At 40.2% G+C, this 23,082-nt stretch overlaps 1 protein-coding gene across 49 annotated transcripts in view; it reads right to left on the reverse strand.

Annotated features, from left to right (window-relative positions):
- Positions 1–23,082, reverse strand: part of MADD (MAP kinase activating death domain) — an 83,312-nt gene that overhangs the window by 6,937 nt on the left and 53,293 nt on the right. For 13 of the 49 annotated variants that reach the window (XM_083459577.1, XM_083459569.1, XM_083459563.1 and 10 more), the window contains 12 exons: positions 18,301–18,401; positions 17,887–17,970; positions 17,005–17,163; positions 16,432–16,540; positions 14,860–14,980; positions 14,115–14,220; positions 13,613–13,723; positions 11,858–11,965; positions 11,607–11,771; positions 10,199–10,271; positions 8,748–8,854; positions 4,806–4,875 (listed from right to left, as the gene is read on the reverse strand). In XM_083459577.1, the coding sequence (XP_083315703.1) occupies positions 4,806–4,875; positions 8,748–8,854; positions 10,199–10,271; positions 11,607–11,771; positions 11,858–11,965; positions 13,613–13,723; positions 14,115–14,220; positions 14,860–14,980; positions 16,432–16,540; positions 17,005–17,163; positions 17,887–17,970; positions 18,301–18,401 (1,314 nt within the window). Of the gene's footprint in view, positions 1–4,805; positions 4,876–8,747; positions 8,855–10,198; positions 10,272–11,606; positions 11,772–11,857; positions 11,966–13,612; positions 13,724–14,114; positions 14,221–14,859; positions 14,981–15,406; positions 15,470–16,431; positions 16,541–17,004; positions 17,164–17,886; positions 17,971–18,300; positions 18,402–23,082 lie in introns of all 49 variants that reach the window. The other 36 variants (XM_083459578.1, XM_083459570.1, XM_083459590.1 and 33 more) reach the window with 6 other exon arrangements.

The following is a 23,082-nucleotide window of genomic DNA, read 5'->3' on the forward strand; positions in this document are numbered from 1 at the left end:
GGGGCCCCAAAATGTAACCCAAACATAAGGGGGGGTAGGACGCCTGTATATTCTAAAGTCAAATGATTATGGAATGATTTTGAATCTTTTCTTTGCAAAACATCTCAGATTTTCTAGGTTAACATAAAACAACTGAAGAAAAGAACCACTCTCCCCACCCCCCAAAAGGAATCCATGCATTTATCATGGGGAAAGATAGAGTAAGTATCTTATCATATAAACCCTGATATCACCTACTAAGACAGAATAAATGAATAGCCAATCTATGAACAAATGAATTCAGTATAAATGCTTATGTGGTGAAACAATATAACTCAAACAAACCCTTTCATACACGAGAACAAATGCTATCCAGGAGAAGGTCAATACAAAACGATAAAAAACTAACCAATGTTACAATGAGTCATAACTCTAATACAAAACTATGTGCCAGCAGCTAGAACACAGAGCATTGGGGCATCAACATTTCTGAAAAGTTCTTAGGAAAATCCCACATATTTAACATATGTACATGCCCAAAAGACACTATTCCATGCCACCAGGAACTAGATGAAGAGCAAGGTCTCACTCTAAACTACTTTAGTATCAAATAATTCTGGTACCAACTCTGTATCCCCATAAAAATGATTTAAACAACTAAAACCTGCTATATCATCACAAAAGGAATAAAAAATGATTAACACATTTCTGAGCTTGGAGTTAGTATGATCATTTGAAAGGCAAGTATATTGGACAGAAGAAACTGAAGTCAAGAAGTCTGGACCAAACAGAAGAGGAGTTGCAAAGTTCCTGACCCTTGAGAACTGGTTTTAGGAAGGGGACCATCACGCTCACTAAATTCCCCTGTTCCCCAACTCCAAAAATGAAAATAGGTTTTTAGAAAGGAAACTGGAAGAGAACCGGGGGTGTTACAAAGACCAAAAAAAGTTTGGTGGGGGAAGGGGGATAAAACATTACTACTGCATAGTATTAACAAACAAACCAAAAACAAGCTAAAAGGGGGGCATCTGATTTCTGAAGCTTTTACAGTTAGAAGGATGAAAGAAATAAGTACACAAGTGCCATCCTGCTTCCTCTTGCCCTGTGAATAAGAATACAGGTACAAAGTACTAACAAAGGATTGGGACGAGGGGCAACACTTTACCTGCTGGAGAATGAAGGTTTTCATAGCAGCAACAGTGAAGGGGTCACCAAAAAGTTAAGCACAAATACATAGCAGTAACTCAAATCTCAGAGCCAAGGCCTGCTGCTTCCTACTTTCTCTAAGCAATTCTTTCCAGGAACACTTCCTTCCAGCTATACGCCCTAAGATCTCATCTCCAACTTCCACATTGTCCTTTGTAAAGTGGTCTTGGATAACATGAGAAACATAAAAACAACCAAGCTGACAAAATGAAGATCAAGCAATGTGAAGTATAATCAGTAAGACCTACAGAACAACCTTATTACCCATTGGTTAGCTAGTTATTTTGGATGGCGATTAAAAACTACAATTCTTCCTATTAGGAAAAAGCAGGAAAATCTGCTTTAGCAATTGTGGATTCCATGCACTACCACTTTCATACTTTCATATGCAGCTGATAAATGTCTTCTTTTGAAATTATCAAAACATGAGATAATTATATATTATATATTATATATAAGGCTTGGGCCTATTGTCTATAGTCATTGAAATTTCGGTTTCAAGGTCTGTCAGACGCAAACTGACTGAAACAAAGATGGAGACAAAGTGGCTCTTTGCTGGACCATAACTCTTAATAGTCTCTCACCTTTGGCCACACTTATCAGGTTCTTCCTCGCAGGCCAAATTTGACAGGTGGGCAAAGCTGCCCGTCTGCTGCTCACCTGATGTCACAAATGATATCAGGTGATTGGGTGCTTTGAAATCAGCCAAGTCCCACCCCTCCCTGCCCTGCAATTGACATCAGGTGTAGGCCGGGTGGGCATGGTGTGCACAAAGCAGTTTGCAGGCCAAATAGGGAAGCCTGATGGGATGCATCTGGCCCATGGACCAGAGGTTTCCCACCCTGTTCTAACTTAGTAAACAATCACATAGCACAGGGGTGCCTGATCCAGATCAGGGCCAAATCAAAAGGAAGAAGGGATGAACCTTTCTTTGGACAGGCCAAGACTGCAACAACTTATTTCTTTCCAGGGGAGTTTCTAGATGGGAAGTTTATTGTGGAACTGGTGCTGATCACTAACACAAGTTTTTTAGAGTGTCCTCATGGCATTGTCATCAAACCGTCAGCCCATTTTTTAATATTTAATACAGATTTCCCCTTAACCTAGAAAATATACATAAAATTAACCTCCAAATACATCTTCAGTCACTTCTGGTCTGAAAGCTCATTAGCTTTTGGTGGGTGGTTTATTATGTGATGGCATTTTAGTAGATCGTCTCTGTCACATCTCTAGTAATTTCACTTGCAGTGGTCCCTGGTACCACTGGAATATTGATCATTTCATGCTGAAAGCTTGCCTGTTTTGGGGAATCCAGTCTCTCAGTACCTTCACACCATGTAGGGAGATTGCCTTTGAGACTAACTGGAGTACATACACCAGGGTTTAAAAAAATGTTTAATATGGAGGTCTTGCAGAAGACCTCTTTATCATTCTTGCCCAAGCCTTATGGTAAATCTCACTCTTGCACAAGACCTCAGTGCTAAAAATTAAAAATCAAGTGAAGAAATGAAAATGAATATGGCCCTCACTACAGCAAAAAAGCACACTCCTCCATTTTACTCATTGTGAAACCAGATAAATGGCTGGATAAGACTGGTAATGTGTTCTCCTGGGATTATTATTTTTTTTTAAAGATACACACATCGGTTCAGAAATACCTGTATACATGTATATTCAGACTAGAAAAAGGAGATTGGGGAGGGTGGGAGGAGTGGCACAAAACTCAGCTCAGATACATTCTGTCAAGCTCTGCCCATGGTGGATGGCAAGCGGCAGAACAGAATGAACATTGATGACTGCAAATGGAAATGTGTGGCTAATGTGTCAAATGGACAACCAACCAAATCAGATCTGAGGGACCTATTCTGTGGTATAAGGCCACTCTCTGGAAGCACCCAAACAGTACTTTCACAGCAGAAAGGGTCTCCCAAAGCGAAGTGAACTGGAATATTGACCAGCAATTGCTCTGATCAGTCAGTCTGAGTATCAGTTGAGCATTTATGTGAATCCCATGCAATGACCTATGGTGCAGTGCAGATGGCATGGACTGCTTACAAACTGCTATAGAGCTTTGGCGTAACTGACCTGCTGATTTGTACCAGTGTATATACTCTCAAAAGATGTCTTGGAGAACCATCTACAGAAGATGGAATTCACTTTTACATTACATGCCCCCACATTTCAATGAATTTGAAAAGAAAAATGATTATTGATATATGGAACTTCATAAATTGGAATAAATTTGGAACATCCATAAATATGGAAGTTTAAATTGCCCTGAGTTAAATTCTACACTCACTTCATGTAGCAGAAGTTCTTTACCTAGCTATCCCTTTCCCAGCTCTTCTTTTCCCATCAGAATAAGTTCCTTGTCAAAACAAAACAAATCACTATGCTGAATTTACTCCATTCAACGAAGTTTTCTTAAGCAGCAAAAAAGAAGTTAAGTTGTTAGCCTCATTTCACCTCAGATCAAATACAAATCAAAGAAGTGTAGACATTGTAGTCTGTTGCAGAACATACAACAAGAATCCTCTAACACATTGAAGTAGCAAATTATTGTGGCCTAAAATTCATGATCCAGAGCCCATTTCATCGAAACCAATGCAATGCATCAATACTACATCTAGTAACAGCCTAACTACTATAGAAAGATAGCCTAGTTAAAAAAAAAAACACACACAAAGTACACTAATTGCTGGTCGCCATCCCCATCTGCACTGGACGGCCTCAGAAAAGTCAGCTATGTCCTGCTGGTCTCTCTCTCTCTCTCTCTCTCTCTCTCTCTCTGACACCCACTCACATGTTTCTTCCTGATAGCAACAGGGAGCATTCCTCAGTAACAGGAAAAATATACAAGGCAGTCACACCTCACTCATTCCACATACACTCCCCACACACATACAAACCGCAGGTGCACATGCAACACTCACTCTCTCTCTCTCGCTCGCTCACTCATACACAACACACTTCATACCTGCATTTCTCCCTGTCTCTCTGTCCAAGTGCGTCTATCACAGACATGGGTGTCCACAGGAATTTTTCCATTGGGGGAGGCAAAATAAAGCACTGAAAGGATGAAGCAGCCAATGTCTCCCCCAAAATGGGAAGAATAGTGCCTATAAGTTTTGCCTTATATCTCAGGTTCTAAAATTGTTAGAAATGTACTTTAAAAAAGAAAGGAATCTGGGGATCTGGGGATCATAGTTCATCCTGGGGACACTAAAAAGGCTTTCGCATATGCCATGGTGATGTATTATACTCAGACTCTTGGGCAAGTAACTTGTTCTTTTTGACCAGGCAGATCCCCATAGTAGCTGCTTTGTGGTGGTGCCCATAAGAGTTGCTCAAATTCCTAAATATGCCCACAGACCCAAAAGGTTGGTGACTCCAGCTCTAAAATCTTGTTATCTAAGCTTAACAATGCCTCAAGTTCACTCATGTCTTCTCCAGTTCTAATAACCTGTTTAGACACAATTTATGCTGCTTCCTTTGACCTTTCCCTACCCCCCCAAAAAGAAAAATCTATCAAAACGATACAGTTCTGCCTCATGGAGAGGATCAGAAATTTGAGTTACTGCCATGTGAGTACAAACCTAATATCAAAATAATGTAATTACCAAATTCTTCCAGGACAAAGACTCCTCGCACTGTATTGCACTTTTTAATGTGATTCAGCTCTATGAAAACCTGAAAGAAAAGAGGAGGAAGACACATGATTAGAATAAAGAATGCAATGTCAAAATAAAACAAGAACAAAAAGCACACCACAGCAGTTATAACTTGGAATGTTGTAGCATATACTACCAGTTCAACTATAGTTTACTACTTAAATCAAAAGAAAGAGAAATTGGAAAATAAAAATCAAAAAATTGCCACAATGCTAGAAATCAAGAAACAACTTAAAAGGCTAAGAAGCTAAGACAGCAGAAGATGGAGTACCTTCCGCTCCTTGCAGGAGGAGAAAGCATGGAAGAGAAACGAAAGAGTTAGTAACTCTTGACATATCCAACATTGCTACCCCCTTCAGGCACTCAACTGAGTTACAGCAAAACTAAAAACCAACACACTTTGAAATGAAACAAAAGGAGGGACACAGACTGCTTCCAGATTTGGTCTGTCATTTGTGGTCTTGCCCCATCCCATTAAATGTCTGCCTCTCCATGCATCCTCCTCCGGCACAGAGGGCAGGCAAGAGGTGCCATGCTTCCCACCCAAACCAAGGGTTTTTCTTCTATATTTCCACACGTGATGATGCTCAAGATTTACAGACTGCAGATTACACTGAGTGCTAAAACAAAGGGAGGTTGAGAAAAAAATGAAGCAGCAGGTTTTTACTTCTCTGACTCAGAAACAGAAAGTGTGCGAAAATAAATAAGCTATCTTATTGTAGTAGTCCATTCAACACCCAAAGTAGCTTCTCAAACATCCATGTGCATCTTGGAAAGTGCAATCACACTGTTTCATTCAGGACGAGGGGTAATATATGGCCTATGTGGAAAAGTACAGGAAGGAAATCAGAATATCCCTATACTAAGATCTCTCCAAACAATGGCAAAATCCCAGTTGTTTTTCTATTAGCAATATACTTACACTAGCATACATAAAATGTCAATATTATGATATGCCATCCCCAAAGAATGGGAGGATAGTCTGTTTACAGGGATATGATGGGAGAGATAAGTAGGAGACTGCTTTATTAAAGGAAGATAGCTTGGTTTGTTTCTTTAAAAATGCACTTAAAAATCTAGCAATTTCTCATTTAAAAAAGTATAGTACTAAGTCCTAGGAAAAGATGCAACATCCCTGAAAAAGAAATGCTTCTGGAGGGAAAGATGTTCCCCAACTAACTGAATAACAACATGTTTATTATGTTGTATATTGCGTAACTGACAAAGTCCTTAGAATCAATCATTTATAAAAATTAATAAAAAGCTTACAAGGGATGATTACACCTATCTCTATCCTTTTCTGTTTTACCAGAATCTACAATCTCAGTGTTTACCCAGTGCATGGCTGCAAAAAATAGGTTGTCAGTCTTCGAGCAATAAGTTTCCAAATCCGGACAATGCCACAACAAAGGGCTTGTTATTTGGGCAAAATACAGCAATACCTATCATGCTAGAGTCTATTTGGGTTTACAGTTTCGGGGTGCTTTGGGAATCTACTGCTGCATCTGGGACTACAGATTGCAACAGTGGACAAAATTATAGCCCCGGAGCATGGTTTAAGGATACTGTACATGATTCTGCTACTTCGTTGGCAAACCATTGGGAACCCTGTGTAAGTTATCTTGTTTCCATGATGGAATAAAGGCATGAAAGGTATGTACAATTCAGTTGACACAGTCCCCCAAACAGCTTAAATACACAGAGAAGTGTGAATTAGAATAAATGGTGAATTAGAATACACTTGAAAATTTATAAAGAATTGACTTGCTTTATTCCAAGGTTCAAATGGCAAGTTATGAGGCAACTATAGGATTCCAAACTCTGTTGTTATAACATGGGTGTAGCCAAGGGGAGGGCAGGGGGGCAGCTGCCCACCTAAATCAATACCAACCAATACAAATTTGAGGTTCTGCCCCATAGCAAAAGCCTGCCCCTCCTAACAAAAACCCTGGCTACGCTCATGCATTATTGTGCTTGAACAGGGTGCTAGGGAGATTTGCAAGGGAGAACCAACATGTAAGATTGAGATGTTAAATCCTTCCACTGCCCCTGTATTATCTCCTGAAAATTCCTGCCTTACTGTTGTTAACCAATTTTCCCCATATTGATTCCAAGACCAGAAGCCAGACCAACTGGGGGGAACAGCTAGTGGAGGGAGGCATTTACAGGGGGAATCAATAGGTGCCAGAAGGTTCACACACGCCACTTCTGCCCACTGATTCTCCTCAAGAAAAGTCCCAATTCATGCAGTCATGTCACCCTGGCAAACACAGGTTTGGGTAGACACATTTGATGAGATAGCCCAAATGGTTAGAAATTCAAGGAAATCAGGTTTATACACAATGACTTCTGATCACCGCTTTCTGTGCTTCATTAGCTACACTCCCCCCGCCCATGTATTCAAAGTAGCAAATGCTCAATCATTGTTGAAAAGTGAGTATGTAATCCCACAGAGCCATTTCTGCTGAAAAGCATCTTGCTTCTTGAGCAGCACAAGTGGCTATACTGGAAAGTTAAAACGAAAACAAAAAACCTCCACCTGTATGTATATTTCTCCCCAGCATATGTGAACAGCTTCGCTGAATCTCAGCCTAGGGCTCCTAGGGACACCAGTAGAACTTAGAAAAAACTTAGAAAAACAACAACAGAACACTGCACAAAAGACTGACTGACAAATTTAACTCTCTCCCCATCTCTCTCTCTCTCTCTCTCTCACACACACACACACACACACACACACACACACACACAAACCCAACCCTAAAATTGATTCCACAGCATATGCAAAACAAACATGAACACCAAGCAAAAGAAAAACAATGATCAAGAGAAGCAAAAAAGAAAACACATCCAGAGAAAAGAACAGAGTGGCACACAAATCCATTTGTGTTTCCTCTATACCTAGAGATAATGACAGATTCAAAAGGGAATAAATAATTACGTCTGTATCTTTATGAGAAAAATTGTTTCTGTCCGATTTATTGAACAGCCTCCGCTTTCAACCACAGATGAACAAGGGCACTGCCCTGCCCCACCCATTTAGGGGGCGCAGCCATGTGACGCGTTTTGTGACACCAGGGGCAGGACTCATGGAAGGTGGCAATATTTGTGCTTGCTCGTCGCAGCCCCCACCGGGCTCCTGGGCAAAGGCTGGCCAGTGGCAGCCTCCTCAATATTGGGGGGGGCACAGCACCTTTCCCCTGAATATTAGGGGGCAGGAGCCCCTTGCGCCCCATATACCCGGCGCCCCTGCAGATGAATTACACATGATGCAGGAGCGGCTACCTATCTTTTTAAAAAAAGTTTGCTAATGCCAATTTTAGTTAATTTTTCCATACAACAATAGTTATCATGAATTCACCAAAGTTAAATGGTGAGCAAATTGTTCCATAAGGCTGGAAAGTTATTTTTTAAAATAAAAAAAACCAGTGTTTTTTGCTACGTCCATACAATATACCTAAGTGTTCCAAGACTAAATGTTGTTGGAAATTGTTTTGGAAATCCAATGTAAGCAAACCTCACCATCACCTGAATTGCATTTTTTTCTTCAGCTTGAAAGAACAAAATACATCTATAGCATCATTAAGAAGATTGAATGAACAACCCCATATGCTGGTTGCAGAGAAACTAAAGCTCATATAAAGAATTATTTGGATTAGGGCCGTTATTTTTGTTGGTAGTTTGTGAATTCTGCATACTAGTATATAGAGCTAATATTTCATTCTAAGACAGATACTGCATAATTTAAATACTAACACTGAGATTCTCTTAACTGTGGAGGAAAAGAATTGTCTTTCTCCTTCACCTCCCCAAGGGAAGAGGAAACACGTTTATTGGTGCACTTTAAGAAGCTCCATGCTCAAATACTCTTGTTCAAGGGTTCTTTCCTACCTGACTGTGCATGAATTTCAGGTTAATCCCTTCCAGTGTGACTTGGAGAAGCCCCCCTTCACCAGTTTTCATATCCTGCACTGGGAATTCCCCACCCAGTTCAGGGCCTGCAATGTAAAAGGAAAACAGAAAAAAGGAGGAAAATGCTTCCCAATACAAAGTGATTTACGTACACAGAAAAACATAGGACACTGCATTTAAAGGAGGATCCCAGAAGCAAACCCTTTCCTCAAAATGGTGCCATAGCACATCTTATTTCTATAGGATGGATAACAATAAGCAATATAGAGATGCTAACTAGATGTCTGCAAAGACTGGGACTTTAGAGATCATGGTATGTTTTGTCATTTATACCTGTTAAATTCTTATGAAGGATAACCAAAGAGCTCTAGCCCTAAGCAGTAGCCTAGCATTTCGTTATGTTACTATAATGCATGGGTAGGCAAACCAAGGCCTGGGGGCCGTATCCAGCCCAATCGCCTTCTAAATCTGGCCCGCGGACGGGCGGGAATCAGTGTGTTTTTACATTAGCAGAATGTGCCCTTTTATTTAAAATGCATCTTTGGGTCTGCCTGGAGTTTTTACATGAGTAGAATCTGTGCTTTTATATAAAAGTGGGGCATAGGAATTTGTTCTTTTTTTTTTTCAAAATATAGTCTGGCCCCCCAAAAGGTCTGAGGGACAGTGGACCAGCCCCCTGCTGAAAAAGTTTGCTGACCCCTGCTATAATGCCTCACTGACTCACAAGCCTCACAACACAAGGGCCAATCTGTTGGTGTTCCTGCAACTTTGTACTGTTTTGATCTGGCCTGATGGGCGACAATCTTGCTGTCTCTTGAACTGTTATTTTCAGCGTGGACAAATGATGTGCTAATGTCACACTTTAAATTGGGAGTGGTTTTAGTCTGCAGAATCATTTTGGCAATCTTTCTGAGCAGGAGAAAGGCTCTGTGGGCAGGAAATAAGTGACATTTCCTCCATTTCCTTATAGGCTATCTGCACACCTACGAGTTGTTGAACATATATGGATTTTTTTAAAAATTCTGCAAATGTCTACATGTGTAGCTGTGTACAATTTTGCTAGTGGCACTTAAGACTTCTGCAAAGGATCAGGTGTGTATCTTGGAGGTGCCGGGAGATTTTGGGTCTCTAGGATATTTGTGGGGCTTGGTGGAAGAGAAGATTTAAGAGCAACCATGTCCTAGTCATCTGGCTGCTAAGCTCAGTATCCCATTATTACTGCAGTATCAGGGGAAATAAATAATGTTTATTTCTCCCCCGGCAACTCCTTGGAGGAAAGTCAAATTCCTTTCTGGCATCAGCATTTCCAGAGTGAAAAGGAGGGGCAGTATTTTCAGACCCTTTAATATAAAGGACAACACACTCCCAAAAACTCTTTTAGAAAGTTGTGGCACTTGCCAAAGTTCATCTATGCCCGTTAAGGCTCTTACCAGGTTTTGTGCTTTGTTGTCTTGCCGCTGCTCTCTCCATACTGTCTTTTACACAATAATATAATTCCCGGCACTACAACGGATTAAAATAAAATAAATAAATAAATGGGTTTTCTGCAGATACATAATGGAGATTCATAAAACACAGAGCTAATACAGTGGCGAGAACTTAATAGCGCAAAGAATAATAAAGCATACAAACAAACATTTCTGAGTACTTATTAATTATCTGCCACATTTCCTCCAAGGAGCTCAACTTCTTGAAGGAAAGTTGGGATACAATGCACAGGAAATAACAGTAGTATTTTAGACCATACTTTTTAAATATTTGCTAAAAATAATAAAATACGGTTATCTCAAAATACGCCATTATTTTGAAATACGTTTGGGATGAAAGGATGGGGAACTTTAAAGGCAAGACATTTTTATGATTATTCTGTTTTAATGGCATTTTATGCTTCTTGCATTTGTAACTTTTCTTGAACTGATATCTTATATGAGGGGCAATCTATATGTATTTTTTTAAACAAACAAACAGTGGTGTTTGGTCCACATATATAGCTCTATTTTTTCTTTATTTTATTAAATTTATATCGCATCTTTCTTTAGTCATAGAATCTCATGTCATAGCTGTTTCCCTTACAAACAATTTGCATCAGCTGAGTCTGAAATTCTCTATATGTGTGTAAATGAATGCTATCCAAATGTGTTATTTTATTAAAATAATGCACTATAACTTCCTCATGTTACAGGCAAAAATGTTACATAGGTCTCCAGATCCAAGATGCATCTATCCCATCATAAACCCAAGATTAGGATGTGAGCATTTCAATAGCAATGTTCTACCCACATCTCTCCATTGGAAACTATGCTTAAAATTGCTGTTATGGGTGGAGAGTGATGCAACTCAAACCATGGAAACAATATCTGGTGACACCACTTAAGAAAAGCTTCTCGCATTGTATGTCAGCTACTGATCATCTCAGCATCAAAACCCTGCAGCAGATTCAAAGACAGATAAAATATACAGTGGTGCCCCGCAAGACGAATGCCTTGCAAGACGGAAAACCCACTAGACAAAAGGGTTTTCCGTTTTGGAGCTGCTTCGCGAGACGATTTTCCCTATGGGCTTGCTTTGCAAGACGAAAACGTCTTGCAAGTGTTCCGATTTTCCCCCGCTTCCCCCCCCCTTTTTCTAAGCCGCTAAGCCGCTAATAGCCTTTTAGCCGCTAATCCGCTAAGCCTTTAATAGCCGCTAAGCCTTTAATAGCCGCTAATCCGCTAATAGGGTTGCTTCGCAAGACGAAAGAGACTCGCGGAACAGATTAATTTCGTCTTGCGAGGCACCACTGTAAATGGTCCAGTAAAATACTAAGTCATTGTAAACAGAACATTGTAGAAAATGTACCTTTTTGGTGTAGAACTTATTCAATTGTGTCTCCTGGCCATTCCTCCTCCAGAGACAAAGCACTTTTGTTTTGGGACAGTATGTCATGTTGATGAGCTTCTCATACCACCAGCGTTCATACACCGTGCCAATGTTACTCCTCAGCACAATGCAATCATCGCATACCTGGAGACATATATATTATTAGAGAGGAATTGCCATACAACCCAATTAACAGCAATCATTTTGTTAACTTTTAACCTGGTCTCTACCTCCATGAAGAAGATGTCCCCGGTTGTGTCTGTGCCAGCATGCACAACAAATGTTTGCTTCTTGATATGTCTGCTGCCACTGGGTCGGATTTGGAGCTCCCTGCCATTCTAAATAGAAGGAAAAATCCTATTAAAAACCTTCCACTTTAATCTTTACTTCAGCTTCAGCAAGTCAGATCTCACCCATCTCCTGTACAAAAGTAAAATTGGATTAAAACACTGAAAAGCACCAAGTATTTTTTCAGTACTAGGGAGCAGTTTTCAGCCCCGTAAGGGGGAGGAATGGGGCAGGTTTATGAGTTCGTACATGCTCCACCAATGTGCACAATGACCCAGAACAAGACCCCTGTGCAAATGGGGAGTTGTCTATAACTCTGCACCCAAAGTTTTCAGAGTCAGAGGAGAATCTGGCTAGCTTGCACCCAATTATGTTTTTATAGCATACACTTAACACAATGTATCTACACACCGATAAAAAAAATGTAGCATGCACATGCAGCAACTATGCTTTCTAAAAACATGTGTATGGTGGGGGAAGCACAGCAAGCAAAAAGAACATGGGAAACCCATCAACTAATTTCTCTTTTAGTAGCACTATCAGAGAAGTAAAGATGGAATTCAGTGCTGTGCTCTTACAATTGTTCTGTCTGCACAAGCATTGCAGCTTGCCAGGTGGAATGATTCCCCCCTCTCCCCCACAGCTGTTCTGAGGGTTCTCACTGAATCTCAGGATATAGCATCTTCAAAAAGCCCCAAAGACACCCGCCTTGGAGAAGCAGCCAGCAACTACAGCAATAAAAAGAGCTGTTTTTCCCCAGAAGCAGCTGGTTCAATTCCTTACCCAGGCTTGTAACAAAACAACAAGAGATTAAGCCTAGAGAAGCTGCTTACCCATTCAGCTACTAAGGAGGAGTTTAAAGGTAAAGGTAAAGGTACCCCTGCCCGTACGGGCCAGTCTTGCCAGACTCTAGGGTTGTGCGCCCATCTCACTCAAGAGGCCGTGGGCCAGCGCTGTCCGAAGACACTTCCGGGTCACGTGGCCAGCGTGACATCGCTGCTCTGGCGAACCAGAGCCGCACAAGGAAACGCCGTTTACCTTCCCGCTGGTAAGCGGTCCCTATTTATCTACTTGCACCCGGAGGTGCTTTCGAACTGCTAGGTTGGCAGGCGCTGGGACCGAACGACGGGAGCGCACCCCGCCGCAGGGATTTGAACCGCCGACCTTTCGATCGGCAAGCCCTAGGCGCTGAGGCTTTTACCCACAGCGCCACCTGCGTCCCACCAAGGAGGAGTTTAGGAAGTAGCAGTTAGTGCCTCCAGTCCAGTAGGAAACTGGCAGACCCCAGCCCAGTGAGAAGGCAGCTTGTAGCAAGAATTTCCTTCTACAGCTCCTGAGAGCAACACTATAAAAAGTTCAAAAAGGTCTGACCTCTGTGTCTACTGTCTTGAATAAAACAGGTGAGGAGGCCGATTCTCTGTCAAGCAAGGTATTGCTGAGTAAATCTATACCATCCAAAGATCTGGGTCCCACTAGCCCTTGTCATAAAAAGTACATGCAGAAGGCAAGATATCAGAATATTTCTATCTGCAGTATTTTAATCTTGTACACAATTTATGAAATACATTATAGAAGAGGAATATAACTCTTTTCATATTTGTAGCAATCAACACTGCCATCTGAACTGCAGTGAAAGATAATCCTCCTCTCCTATCGAAGGAACAGAGATATAGATACAGAGGTAGTCAAAGACTTACTATATTGGCAATTTTGTCGAGTATTTCATTTATTTCTTGACTATGCACTAGGCCAATGTGAGATTTTCCCATCAAACGGCGCACTTTCTTCCTAATATCATTCTTGGACACCTACACAGCAAAATACAGCATTTGGTTACTGACATCTCCCTAGGCACTTGCATATATATTTATATTTCAGTACATAGACAAGAACTCATTTGCTGTGTTCCAAAGAGTTTAAACTACTATAGAAACAGGTCAACCAAGAGAAGACACTGTGTAATAACAAGTAACTGCAGAAATCAAGTAACTGGGAAGAAAGAAGTGCTCAAATACATCCCATTGACCTAAAAACAAAGCCAAAACAAAGTATGACATGGCATTATTTCTGCAATTAATATGGGTTTGCTCTTGCATGGGGGGGGGTTAAAAATTTGTGACACCCATATTTCTCCCATACCCTACCACAAATCTCACAAAAAATGTGCAAAAATTAAATTAAAATATGAAAAAATGGCACCTTCAACATAAGCATGTAGGCTATCATATTGTGAAGCAGCGTAGCCAATAAGCGGTCTTCATCATCTTCTAAACGCTTCCGGTCATGTTCTCCTAGAGACAAATACCTACAAAAGGAACACACACGTACTTGAGTCTCCGATGGACTTTTAGCCACTAACTGCAAAGAAAGATGCAAAATGTTCTGCATCCTCTTCCTTCTTTTATCTTTTTTAACGGAATTAAATCTCTCCACAGACCCAGTACCAGATGACCAGAAATTAAACTTAGCCTTAAGTTACATTTCCTTTTATAGGCCCAACATTAAAAGACAAGCAAAGCTTCAGGGAGGTCCAAGGTGGTGGGAGGGTTTTTTATTGGTTTCTGGTTTTTGTTCTTGCTTTTATCATGTATTTTGCATTTTTATATTGCATTTTATGTTGATATCCATCCAGAGATGTACGGATGAAGGGTGGCATACAAATTTAACTAACTAACTAAATATTTCAAAAGACAGACTTTGTGTATAAAGAAAATTAAATTTGGAACAAAGTCTTAAATGTTTTATTTTTTTTAAAAAAGTTAGAAAAAAATTGTAATCTGCTTAATAAAAAAACTCTAAGCAGTATACAGTACATAGATTAATATAAAGTAATTATTTATTTCAACAAATTTACTCAGAATAAAATCACATCCTGAATTCCCAGAAAGTTGCTAAACTAAATAATGCAGAGGGAGAGAAAAATTGCAGAGAATTTGTAATTTACCTGTCAATCATCTCTTGAGGCCCCTGATCCATCCCCATTCCTTCTCTTTCCAACATCACAGCATCTAGGTAAGCATCTTCCCAGAACTGCATATGGTCCCACAGGGTTGATCGCTCTTTGCCTAGATAGCAGAGAATAAATTAATCCAGAAGACCAATAATTTTGCAAGGAAAAAACAGGAAAAAACCTTTTTCACCACAAGATGTGCCGAGTAATCAACACCATCATCATCATCATAATCATCATCATCATAGTACCGCCACAGCAAAATCAGTTCTGTTAAAAACACAACTGAGATCACAACAAGCCAGAAGATGCAAGGTTCCCTGTCCTAACTCACTGTATATATTGCAAACATTTATGGTCCCATCTTGCTACCTTGCCTAAAGCAGTGCACCAACTTTATTGCGTTCTGTGTTATTGGTTTCCTCTATCAGTATTCACCAAATGAAGAATGCAGGAACAAAAAAAGAACAGTGGAGTGTATAGGAATACATGTGAGAAATCTTTTTAATACACACAGAAAAGCAAAAAGAAGAATTATTACTCATAGAGAAGGTTTCCATGGCAGCATCCTCTAATTGGTCCCAGACAGATCCTTTATCCCTCCCTTTATAGTTCCAAGCAAGCAGCAACATGGCAGCAAAGAGGAGAAATGAGACATATAACAAGACTGAGAAACCTTTCTGGAATAATGAGACTCAGGAGAAAAAGTGCAGTGAAAAATATGCTACATATTGCAATTGTGGTCGAAGGCCATGCCTCTTCTAATACATCAATATTGTCTGATCTTTAGCATACTGTGTTATGAAACAACTTCCCTGCTCAGGATACCATTTTAAATATATACTTGATTTGACAGCATGTACCTAATATGATAAATCTGTAGCCCACTAATTGAATGTGGCCCACACGGCCTTCCCATGCAGGCTTCTGGCCTGAACCCCACCCCCATCCTTGACCACATTTTCTTTGCTGCTGAGCTATAATCTCTTAACAGCTAAGCAGGTGGCAGGAGGGAGAAATTCCTGCCACACAGCATAGAAGCATAGTGAGCTCCTTCTTCCCTGCTCCGGGGCTGTAACCTTTTATCAACTGGGCAACGAGGGGTCGGGACAGAACCACCATGGACTACATGTACCTCATGCTGGAAACTTTGAGGGTGATCGCACCCCCCACAAATCAACAACTTTCCACCGCCACCACCGAATGTCTGGATTTTCATTTCTATTTTAGAGTTTTGTTTTCTTAATTTGGGGTTCAAAAAAATAGGGGTCGTCTTATACATGGGGGCATCTTATACACAGGAAATATGGTATACTAATGACAAGCACTTCTTATGAAATGTTTTGAAGAAAACCATGAGTTTTTAGCTGATGATTTGTCTATGGTATGTGAGAGAATTCAAAATTCATCTATGGAGGTTTCACTTTAGTAGATCAGATTGTTGTTCTTTAATTTCTTTTTGTTTAGAAAATACTACGAAGAAGATTAGCATGTTAAGTGCTATTTCACTAAAATGCCTATGCTTTGAACAAATTTGCTTCAAACAAAATAAATGTCAACACGTACCCAGAAGACCCTCATAGAGATAAACTCGTAGGCTTGCATCTTCTGGTGCTCTCCCAGGACTGCTGCATTTATTGTCTTTCATGGTCTGCTTCAAGCTATGAGATTTACCCTTTTAAAAAAAATAAAAATTAAATGCCAGTTTAATCAGGCATGCTCTATTGCTCTGTATTATGTATTCGACTACGAAGATTATTCTGCAAGCAATATATATTCCTTGTAAACAGAAAGATAATTCAGAAGGTAAAAAGTGGACAGCAGAAAAAGCTTAAGCCTCCTCTCAAATTCAACTCGGTTCAAAGATACTTCATTCTCATGATATGACATTTGAGGCCTTTAAGATTTCCAAAGGTCTTTAAGAGGTCTATCACTCTAAGCCAATTTACACTTACAAGGTCAGTGTGAGTTTGCAGTGCATGCACACCCTGGAATATATATGCCGGCTCAGAATTGCTGGTACTTCTTCACTAAGGATGGACCGTTTCTAATGTGATCGCTTTCCATAAAGTAATAGGTCTTTTACACTACCCACCATCACTACAATCATTCCTAAGCAAAACCAAAGCATGTTCTTACAAAGATAGTGCTAGTTGCTGAATTTGTCTCAATCTCACTGTCTGACACGGTGCCTCGTGATCCTGTCAGATTTCCACCGCTTTCTCCACCAAGGCCATCACCAGCATTGCTGCTCAAATCACTATCTGCTCCTAATGTCTCCCCAGAGCTGTTGCTCACCTGAAGAGGAAAACAAACTGTTTAAATGGTCAGTCCTTTATTCAATATGAGTAGTTAATGTGGAGACAAAGATTTATTCAGAGCGCCACTCCAGAGAAAGCTAAATCTCAATAATTCCTGCATCCCAACCAAACGTAAAGGGGCAGGTTTCTGCTAACTCACGTTACATTGGGACCCAGCACAGTATACTTTAGAATGCAAAATGACTATTTGCAGGGCACTGTGTTTAATGTTTTAATACTTTTTTTTCTTTTTTAGAGCTTCAGTCATTAAAAATAAAAGGCTGGGCCTCAACTTTTAAATTAACATTAGGAGGAAGTCAGATTCACTTTTTTTTAAAGAAAAAGAACACTAATAAATGTCTATTCTTTGGCCCAACAGGACAATTTAAGATAACTGTAGACATTGCCACAATCATTAATTTACAACAACTATTTTCCGAAAACAAATGTCACAATTTAACAATATAAACACAAATAAAATATGTAAGATTACAAAACAGTAGCAGTGGATAGGATCCCCATACCTACCAGAGCATTTTATGTACAATTGGGGGACATGATTAAATGTAAAACTGGAGAAGGATGGAGAGTGTATGCCCTAGAGTTGCACTCGGTGCTTGCAATTTACACAGGTGTTGAGTAAGAAAGTGCGTGCATATGATCAAGCCTGAAAAACAGCACTAAAACAAAGCACAAACATTCCACTTCAGCCATGCCCTACCACTGTGCTAACTTCAGAGTCTTGGCTGGTGCTTCGGATCATAACAGCAGGTCCCACACTTGCCACAGAATCCAAATCACTCTTCTGAAATCATGAACAAAGAAGAAGAAAAATAATGCACATTAGTCATTACTATTTCTGCTTGGAGACTTGGACCACACATTTTATTTGGGCCCAGACTACTAAGGAACTGCAAATCTCATGCCTCATGTTTCTAGATTCCCAGAATCAACAACACTGGAACATGTGTTGCTTTCACATAATTATCAATGCTTCCCCAAAGTGAGTACATGCCCCCCCCTGAAAACCAGAATCTATGGACAAAGACACAAGGAATTCTCACTACCTTCTACCCCCATGTCAATCTCCTTGAGGCATTTCTCAAATAATAAATAAAATGTTCAAGACACTCACATGAGAGCTGGAAGTTAAGCTCAACCCACTATCTGCACTGATCTGGGATTTCTTCTCATCTGTCTCCCCGAGATCATGAGAGTGTTTTTTACCTTCTGACCCTAAAGAGAGGGAAAGTGATATTTCATTACTGTGAACAAGAAAATGAAAGAACCAGAAGGCAAATGATCGCTTTGGTGCATGAGAAGTACCAAGAGGGGGAACCAGAGGATCTTCTCCTGTACTCTTGAAATAGCATCCACCAGAAATATAGCCTGGCTGGTTGCAGCCACCATTCTGTCCAATACATAAATGCACCTGAGAAGCAGACCAACTGCCTTAAACAGTCACCCATTGGAGAAAGGAAAAGGGGAAAAGAGACAAAGCAGGCACCAGACAGATTCCAGTTAATACAAGGCATGCCAAATGGTCGACACATGACTCTGGAAAGCCACTTCCTTATGTCACAGATACAAGATTGCTTTTGTTGCTGTTTGCTTTTTGGAGAGGGGCAGATCTTATTGTTGGACACTTGGTACTTAATCTAATATGCTACCATCTACAGCCGAAGTTATTATTTTTCTCATGTTCACCAAGTGACTCATGGTGTGACCATCCAAACAGTCAGCAATAATAATCTGCATACCAGAAATGAGAGCTTCAAATGGGACATTTTGGGGCAAAATAGCAATATTATACAGTCACTGTAGGGATGTATTACATGGCTCTCCAGAGTTTGTAACAACAAAGGTGAAGCAGTGAGTTTCAGCTGCTACGAAGACATGCATTCATCATCCCACCCTATCCATCTAGAAAACAAATGGTGAAGGGATTTATGCCATGATCATGCAGCTTAATGTTTTTTTACCCTCCCGTGATGAGATGAAAGACAGAAAGAAAATGGATGAGAGGAGAGACAGAATTGAGAAGGGTTTGGAAGCTGTGTGCAATGGAAGTAAGGAGGCAGGAGAAGAATACACTGCAGACTACACAGGTCACCATTAAGAGCTCGAAGGGAGAAGAGACTGAATACAACCCTTCTGCCATAGCCATATCTGCCAACCGTTCCTTAACAGGGACACATGACCAGCAGCTGGAGGATTTTATTTTATTTTATTGCAGATCTAGGATGTGTACAAATAATGGTGTGTGGCAACTCTATGTACACAATACAGCAATACCTTACATACCACTAAATATGATGAACTAAGAGTTAGGAGTGCAAGTGGGATGTATGATGTCTATCACTAGATACTGCCAACATCAGAAAAAGTGAAACAATGTGCAAGAAAGAAAGAAAAATTATATATATGGTGTGCGTGAAAAAAAGACTATTGGTGTGCATTTTTGAGATGACCATATTATTCATGAAGGTAGAATTGTCAAAAAGATGGGCAGCTTATCCCAAAGGTTGTATGTACTAGCCATGGAGTATATTTAAAGAGAGAGTATCATATATAGAACATTCAAAAAAATCAACTGGCATTGGTTTATAAACCTGACTTTAACATACATTTCTAGACTATGTTAGTACTTAGATGCCTCTAACTATGATGCTAGAAGTAAATAGAAAGTGGAATCATGAAATTCATTGGACTTGTTTTCAGATTCTGTTCACAACTTAGGTACATTAGCAACAGATTCTTTTTTAAATAAATACCTTTAATCAGTCAAAAGCATGATTTAAAAAGGTGTTATGAAAACACTGGGACGCGGGTGGCGCTGTGGGTAAAACCTCAGCGCCTAGAGCTTGCCCATCGCATGGTCGGCGGTTCGAATCCCCGCGGCGGGGACCCCGTCTTTCAGTCCCAGCTCCTGCCCACCTAGCAGTTTGAAAGCACCCCTAAGTGCAAGTAGATAAATAGGTACCGCTTTATAGCGGGAAGGTAAACGGCGTTCCTGTGTGCTGCGCTGGTGCTGGCTCGCCAGAGCAGCTTCGTCACGCTGGCCACGTGACCCGGAAGTGTCTCCGGACAGTGCTGGCCCCCGGCCTCTTAAGTGAGATGGGCGCACAACCCTAGAGTCAGACACGACTGGCCCGTACAGGCAGGGGTACCTTTACCTTTACCTTTACGAAAACACTAACTGGTTAATTTACGTATTATTCCAATCAATTTAATAAGCACAGAATTTAACTGTGGATTTTTAATCATACTAAAGATTATGACTGACTGTTATTCACAGTTAAGGACTGTGAATGAATATTCACGGTTCAGGGCACTGCTGGAAACAAAGTTATACATACAGAGAAGGCAATTCCTTCAAGATGACTTATCTGTAGGGATTAGCCAAAAATATACCTTTGTCAATCATACTCAGAAGTTCCTTTGTATTTCAGTTAATTGAGCACACAACAGAGAGAGTTAGTTAAGTGAGGAGGGGGGGAAACAAACCTTTAATACTTGGTCAGTCTAAGTCAAAAGTCCATAAAGATGGAAAATAGCTATTTCTTTAAATAAAAAACCCTACACAAAGTTATATTTGACTTGAATGACTACATTTCAAAGATTAAGTGACTAAAAGGGCATAAGGACCATATTCCAGAGAACAGGGAACACTTAAATTTCACAGAAATCAAGGGGAGTTAAAGTTCAATTCTATACACATTTGTCTGGAAGTAACTCCTGTGAGACTAATGCCTGAGCTGATATGCATTGGATTACACCACACAGCATTCAAATAACACGATTAAATTATTTGACTTCTCAGCAATCACTGGCCCAATTAATACATTATTTTTGCTGAGCAAGGGTCACTCTTACAGAGTCTAGTTTTAAAACATTCTGCTGTCAGAATGAGGCAAAGGCTTCTCCAAGTCTCTTCTACTTCTTCAGTTAAGTATGGAAATAACTTTTCCACCTAAATACGGAAGTTCTCGAAAAACGTGTGCAGACTTCAGAGATCCCCAGTCTATTAGAATAATTGTCTATTACTTATAAGATGGGATACAGCCTAATAAAAGCATCCTTGAAAGTTTCCCTACTAGCCTGTCTTTTAAAAGGAATATTCTTTAAAAGAACCTAGGACCAGCAATGACTAAATCTGGCCAGCTTACTTTATGAAGCAAACAGGCGTCTTGGTTACATACTTCTATAATGTGAATTAATATCTTCTCTATACAATCTAACGAACTTTATATTCACAGTATTTAAGTAGTGATACTCTTTTTTGCGTATTCTCAGTGTGTTCTCTAAAGCATTATAGAATAAGATTTCTATAGATGCTATAAAATAAGCTACTATAGTGGACATTGGGGTTGCGAACATGATCCATGTGGGAGGCACGTTCGCAACCCGCAACGCCGCGTCTGCGCACGCGCGGATCGTGATTTGGTGCGTCTGCGCATGCGCCGAAATCCAGAAGTAACCCGTTCCGGTACTTCCGGGTTCGGTGCGGTGCGCAACCCGAAAACGAGCAACCTGAAGCGTCTGTAACCCAAGGTATGACTGTGTACATAAGTTCTTAACCTGAGGTACCACTGTATAGTAGAAACAGATAGAAATACTATACAATGTTGCTTCTGTAGTTAAGTCAGCAATATTTTTTTCAAATATTCAATAAGCGGCATACTATAGGATAAACTATATGTTACACTGCAGAAATTCAACTGCCTCTCCTTCTTTACAAAGAGCCTGTAGGCACTTTAAAGTGGAGGAGAAGGAACATGGGAAGGCTGGTGGGAGAGTTTCAACCCTTCCCCAACAGCCTATTTTCACCCAAAACTGCAGGGAGCAATCTACTATCACTTTCTACTTTATTCAGGTGCTACTGAAAAGGAATCAGACATGTATATCAATATATTTTTTAAAATCACACACCGTATATTGAAGATACAGTCTGTAAATTTAAGAAGTTGCAATTTAAGAATGTAAGAAAATTTGAGAAGGATATTGACAAGCTGAAATGTGTGCAGAGGAGAGGGGCCAAGATGATCAAGGGTCTGGAAATCAAAGCTTATGAGGAACTGTTGAGGGAGTTGGGTATGTTTAGCCTTGAAAAGAGAAGACTGAGAGGATACAATAGCCATCTTCAAATATTTAAAGGACTGTCACACAGAAGCTGGAGCAAGCTTGTTTATGCCTGCTCTGGGGAGTAGAACCTGAACCAATGGGTTCAAGTTAGAAGAAAGAAGATGCCAACTAAACATCAGGAAGAACTTTCCAGCAGTAAGAGATGTTCAACAATGGAACGGTCTCTCTTGTTGGAGGTTTTTAACCAGTGGCTGGATGGCCATCTCTCATGCATGCTTTAGCTGAGATTCCTTCACTGCAGGGGTGGGAACAGATGATCCTTGGGGTCACTTCCAAGTCTACAATTCTATGACTCTGTTATTCTAACTATGTGCATTATTAAGCACTATCTGTTTTATGCATTTGACAACAACAACAAAAGCAGAATGTTGAAGTGGGGCTTAGCTGGACATTCCACTCTTTCGTCCCAAGGGTGGGAATCAAAGAACAACAACCTAGAAAACAATACATCATCTCTGTGGATGGAGAACTTCACATTCCATTTCCAGTCAACCACCATTCTTCATATTATTCCCCAAGGTTACTCCCAACCTCATACAAAATAATTAATCATCAAACAATAATTGTGGACCTTTCACATTGGACTTGAACTTTACACTTTATATCTGCTATTGGTTAAGAATTCAGGACGAACATTTCTTTACACAGAACACTCCATGATGCATATATTGCAGAAAACGTTGGTTTACCACCAAAGAGGGATTACAATTTCATGGGGGAAAGACCGTCCAAAATTTAATTTATAATTCAGTGGTAAGGAAGGATTTGAAAC

The sequence above is a fragment of the Podarcis liolepis genome (assembly GCF_965112155.1).
Source record: "Podarcis liolepis genome assembly, chromosome: 1".
Lineage (NCBI taxonomy): Eukaryota > Metazoa > Chordata > Lepidosauria > Squamata > Lacertidae > Podarcis > Podarcis liolepis.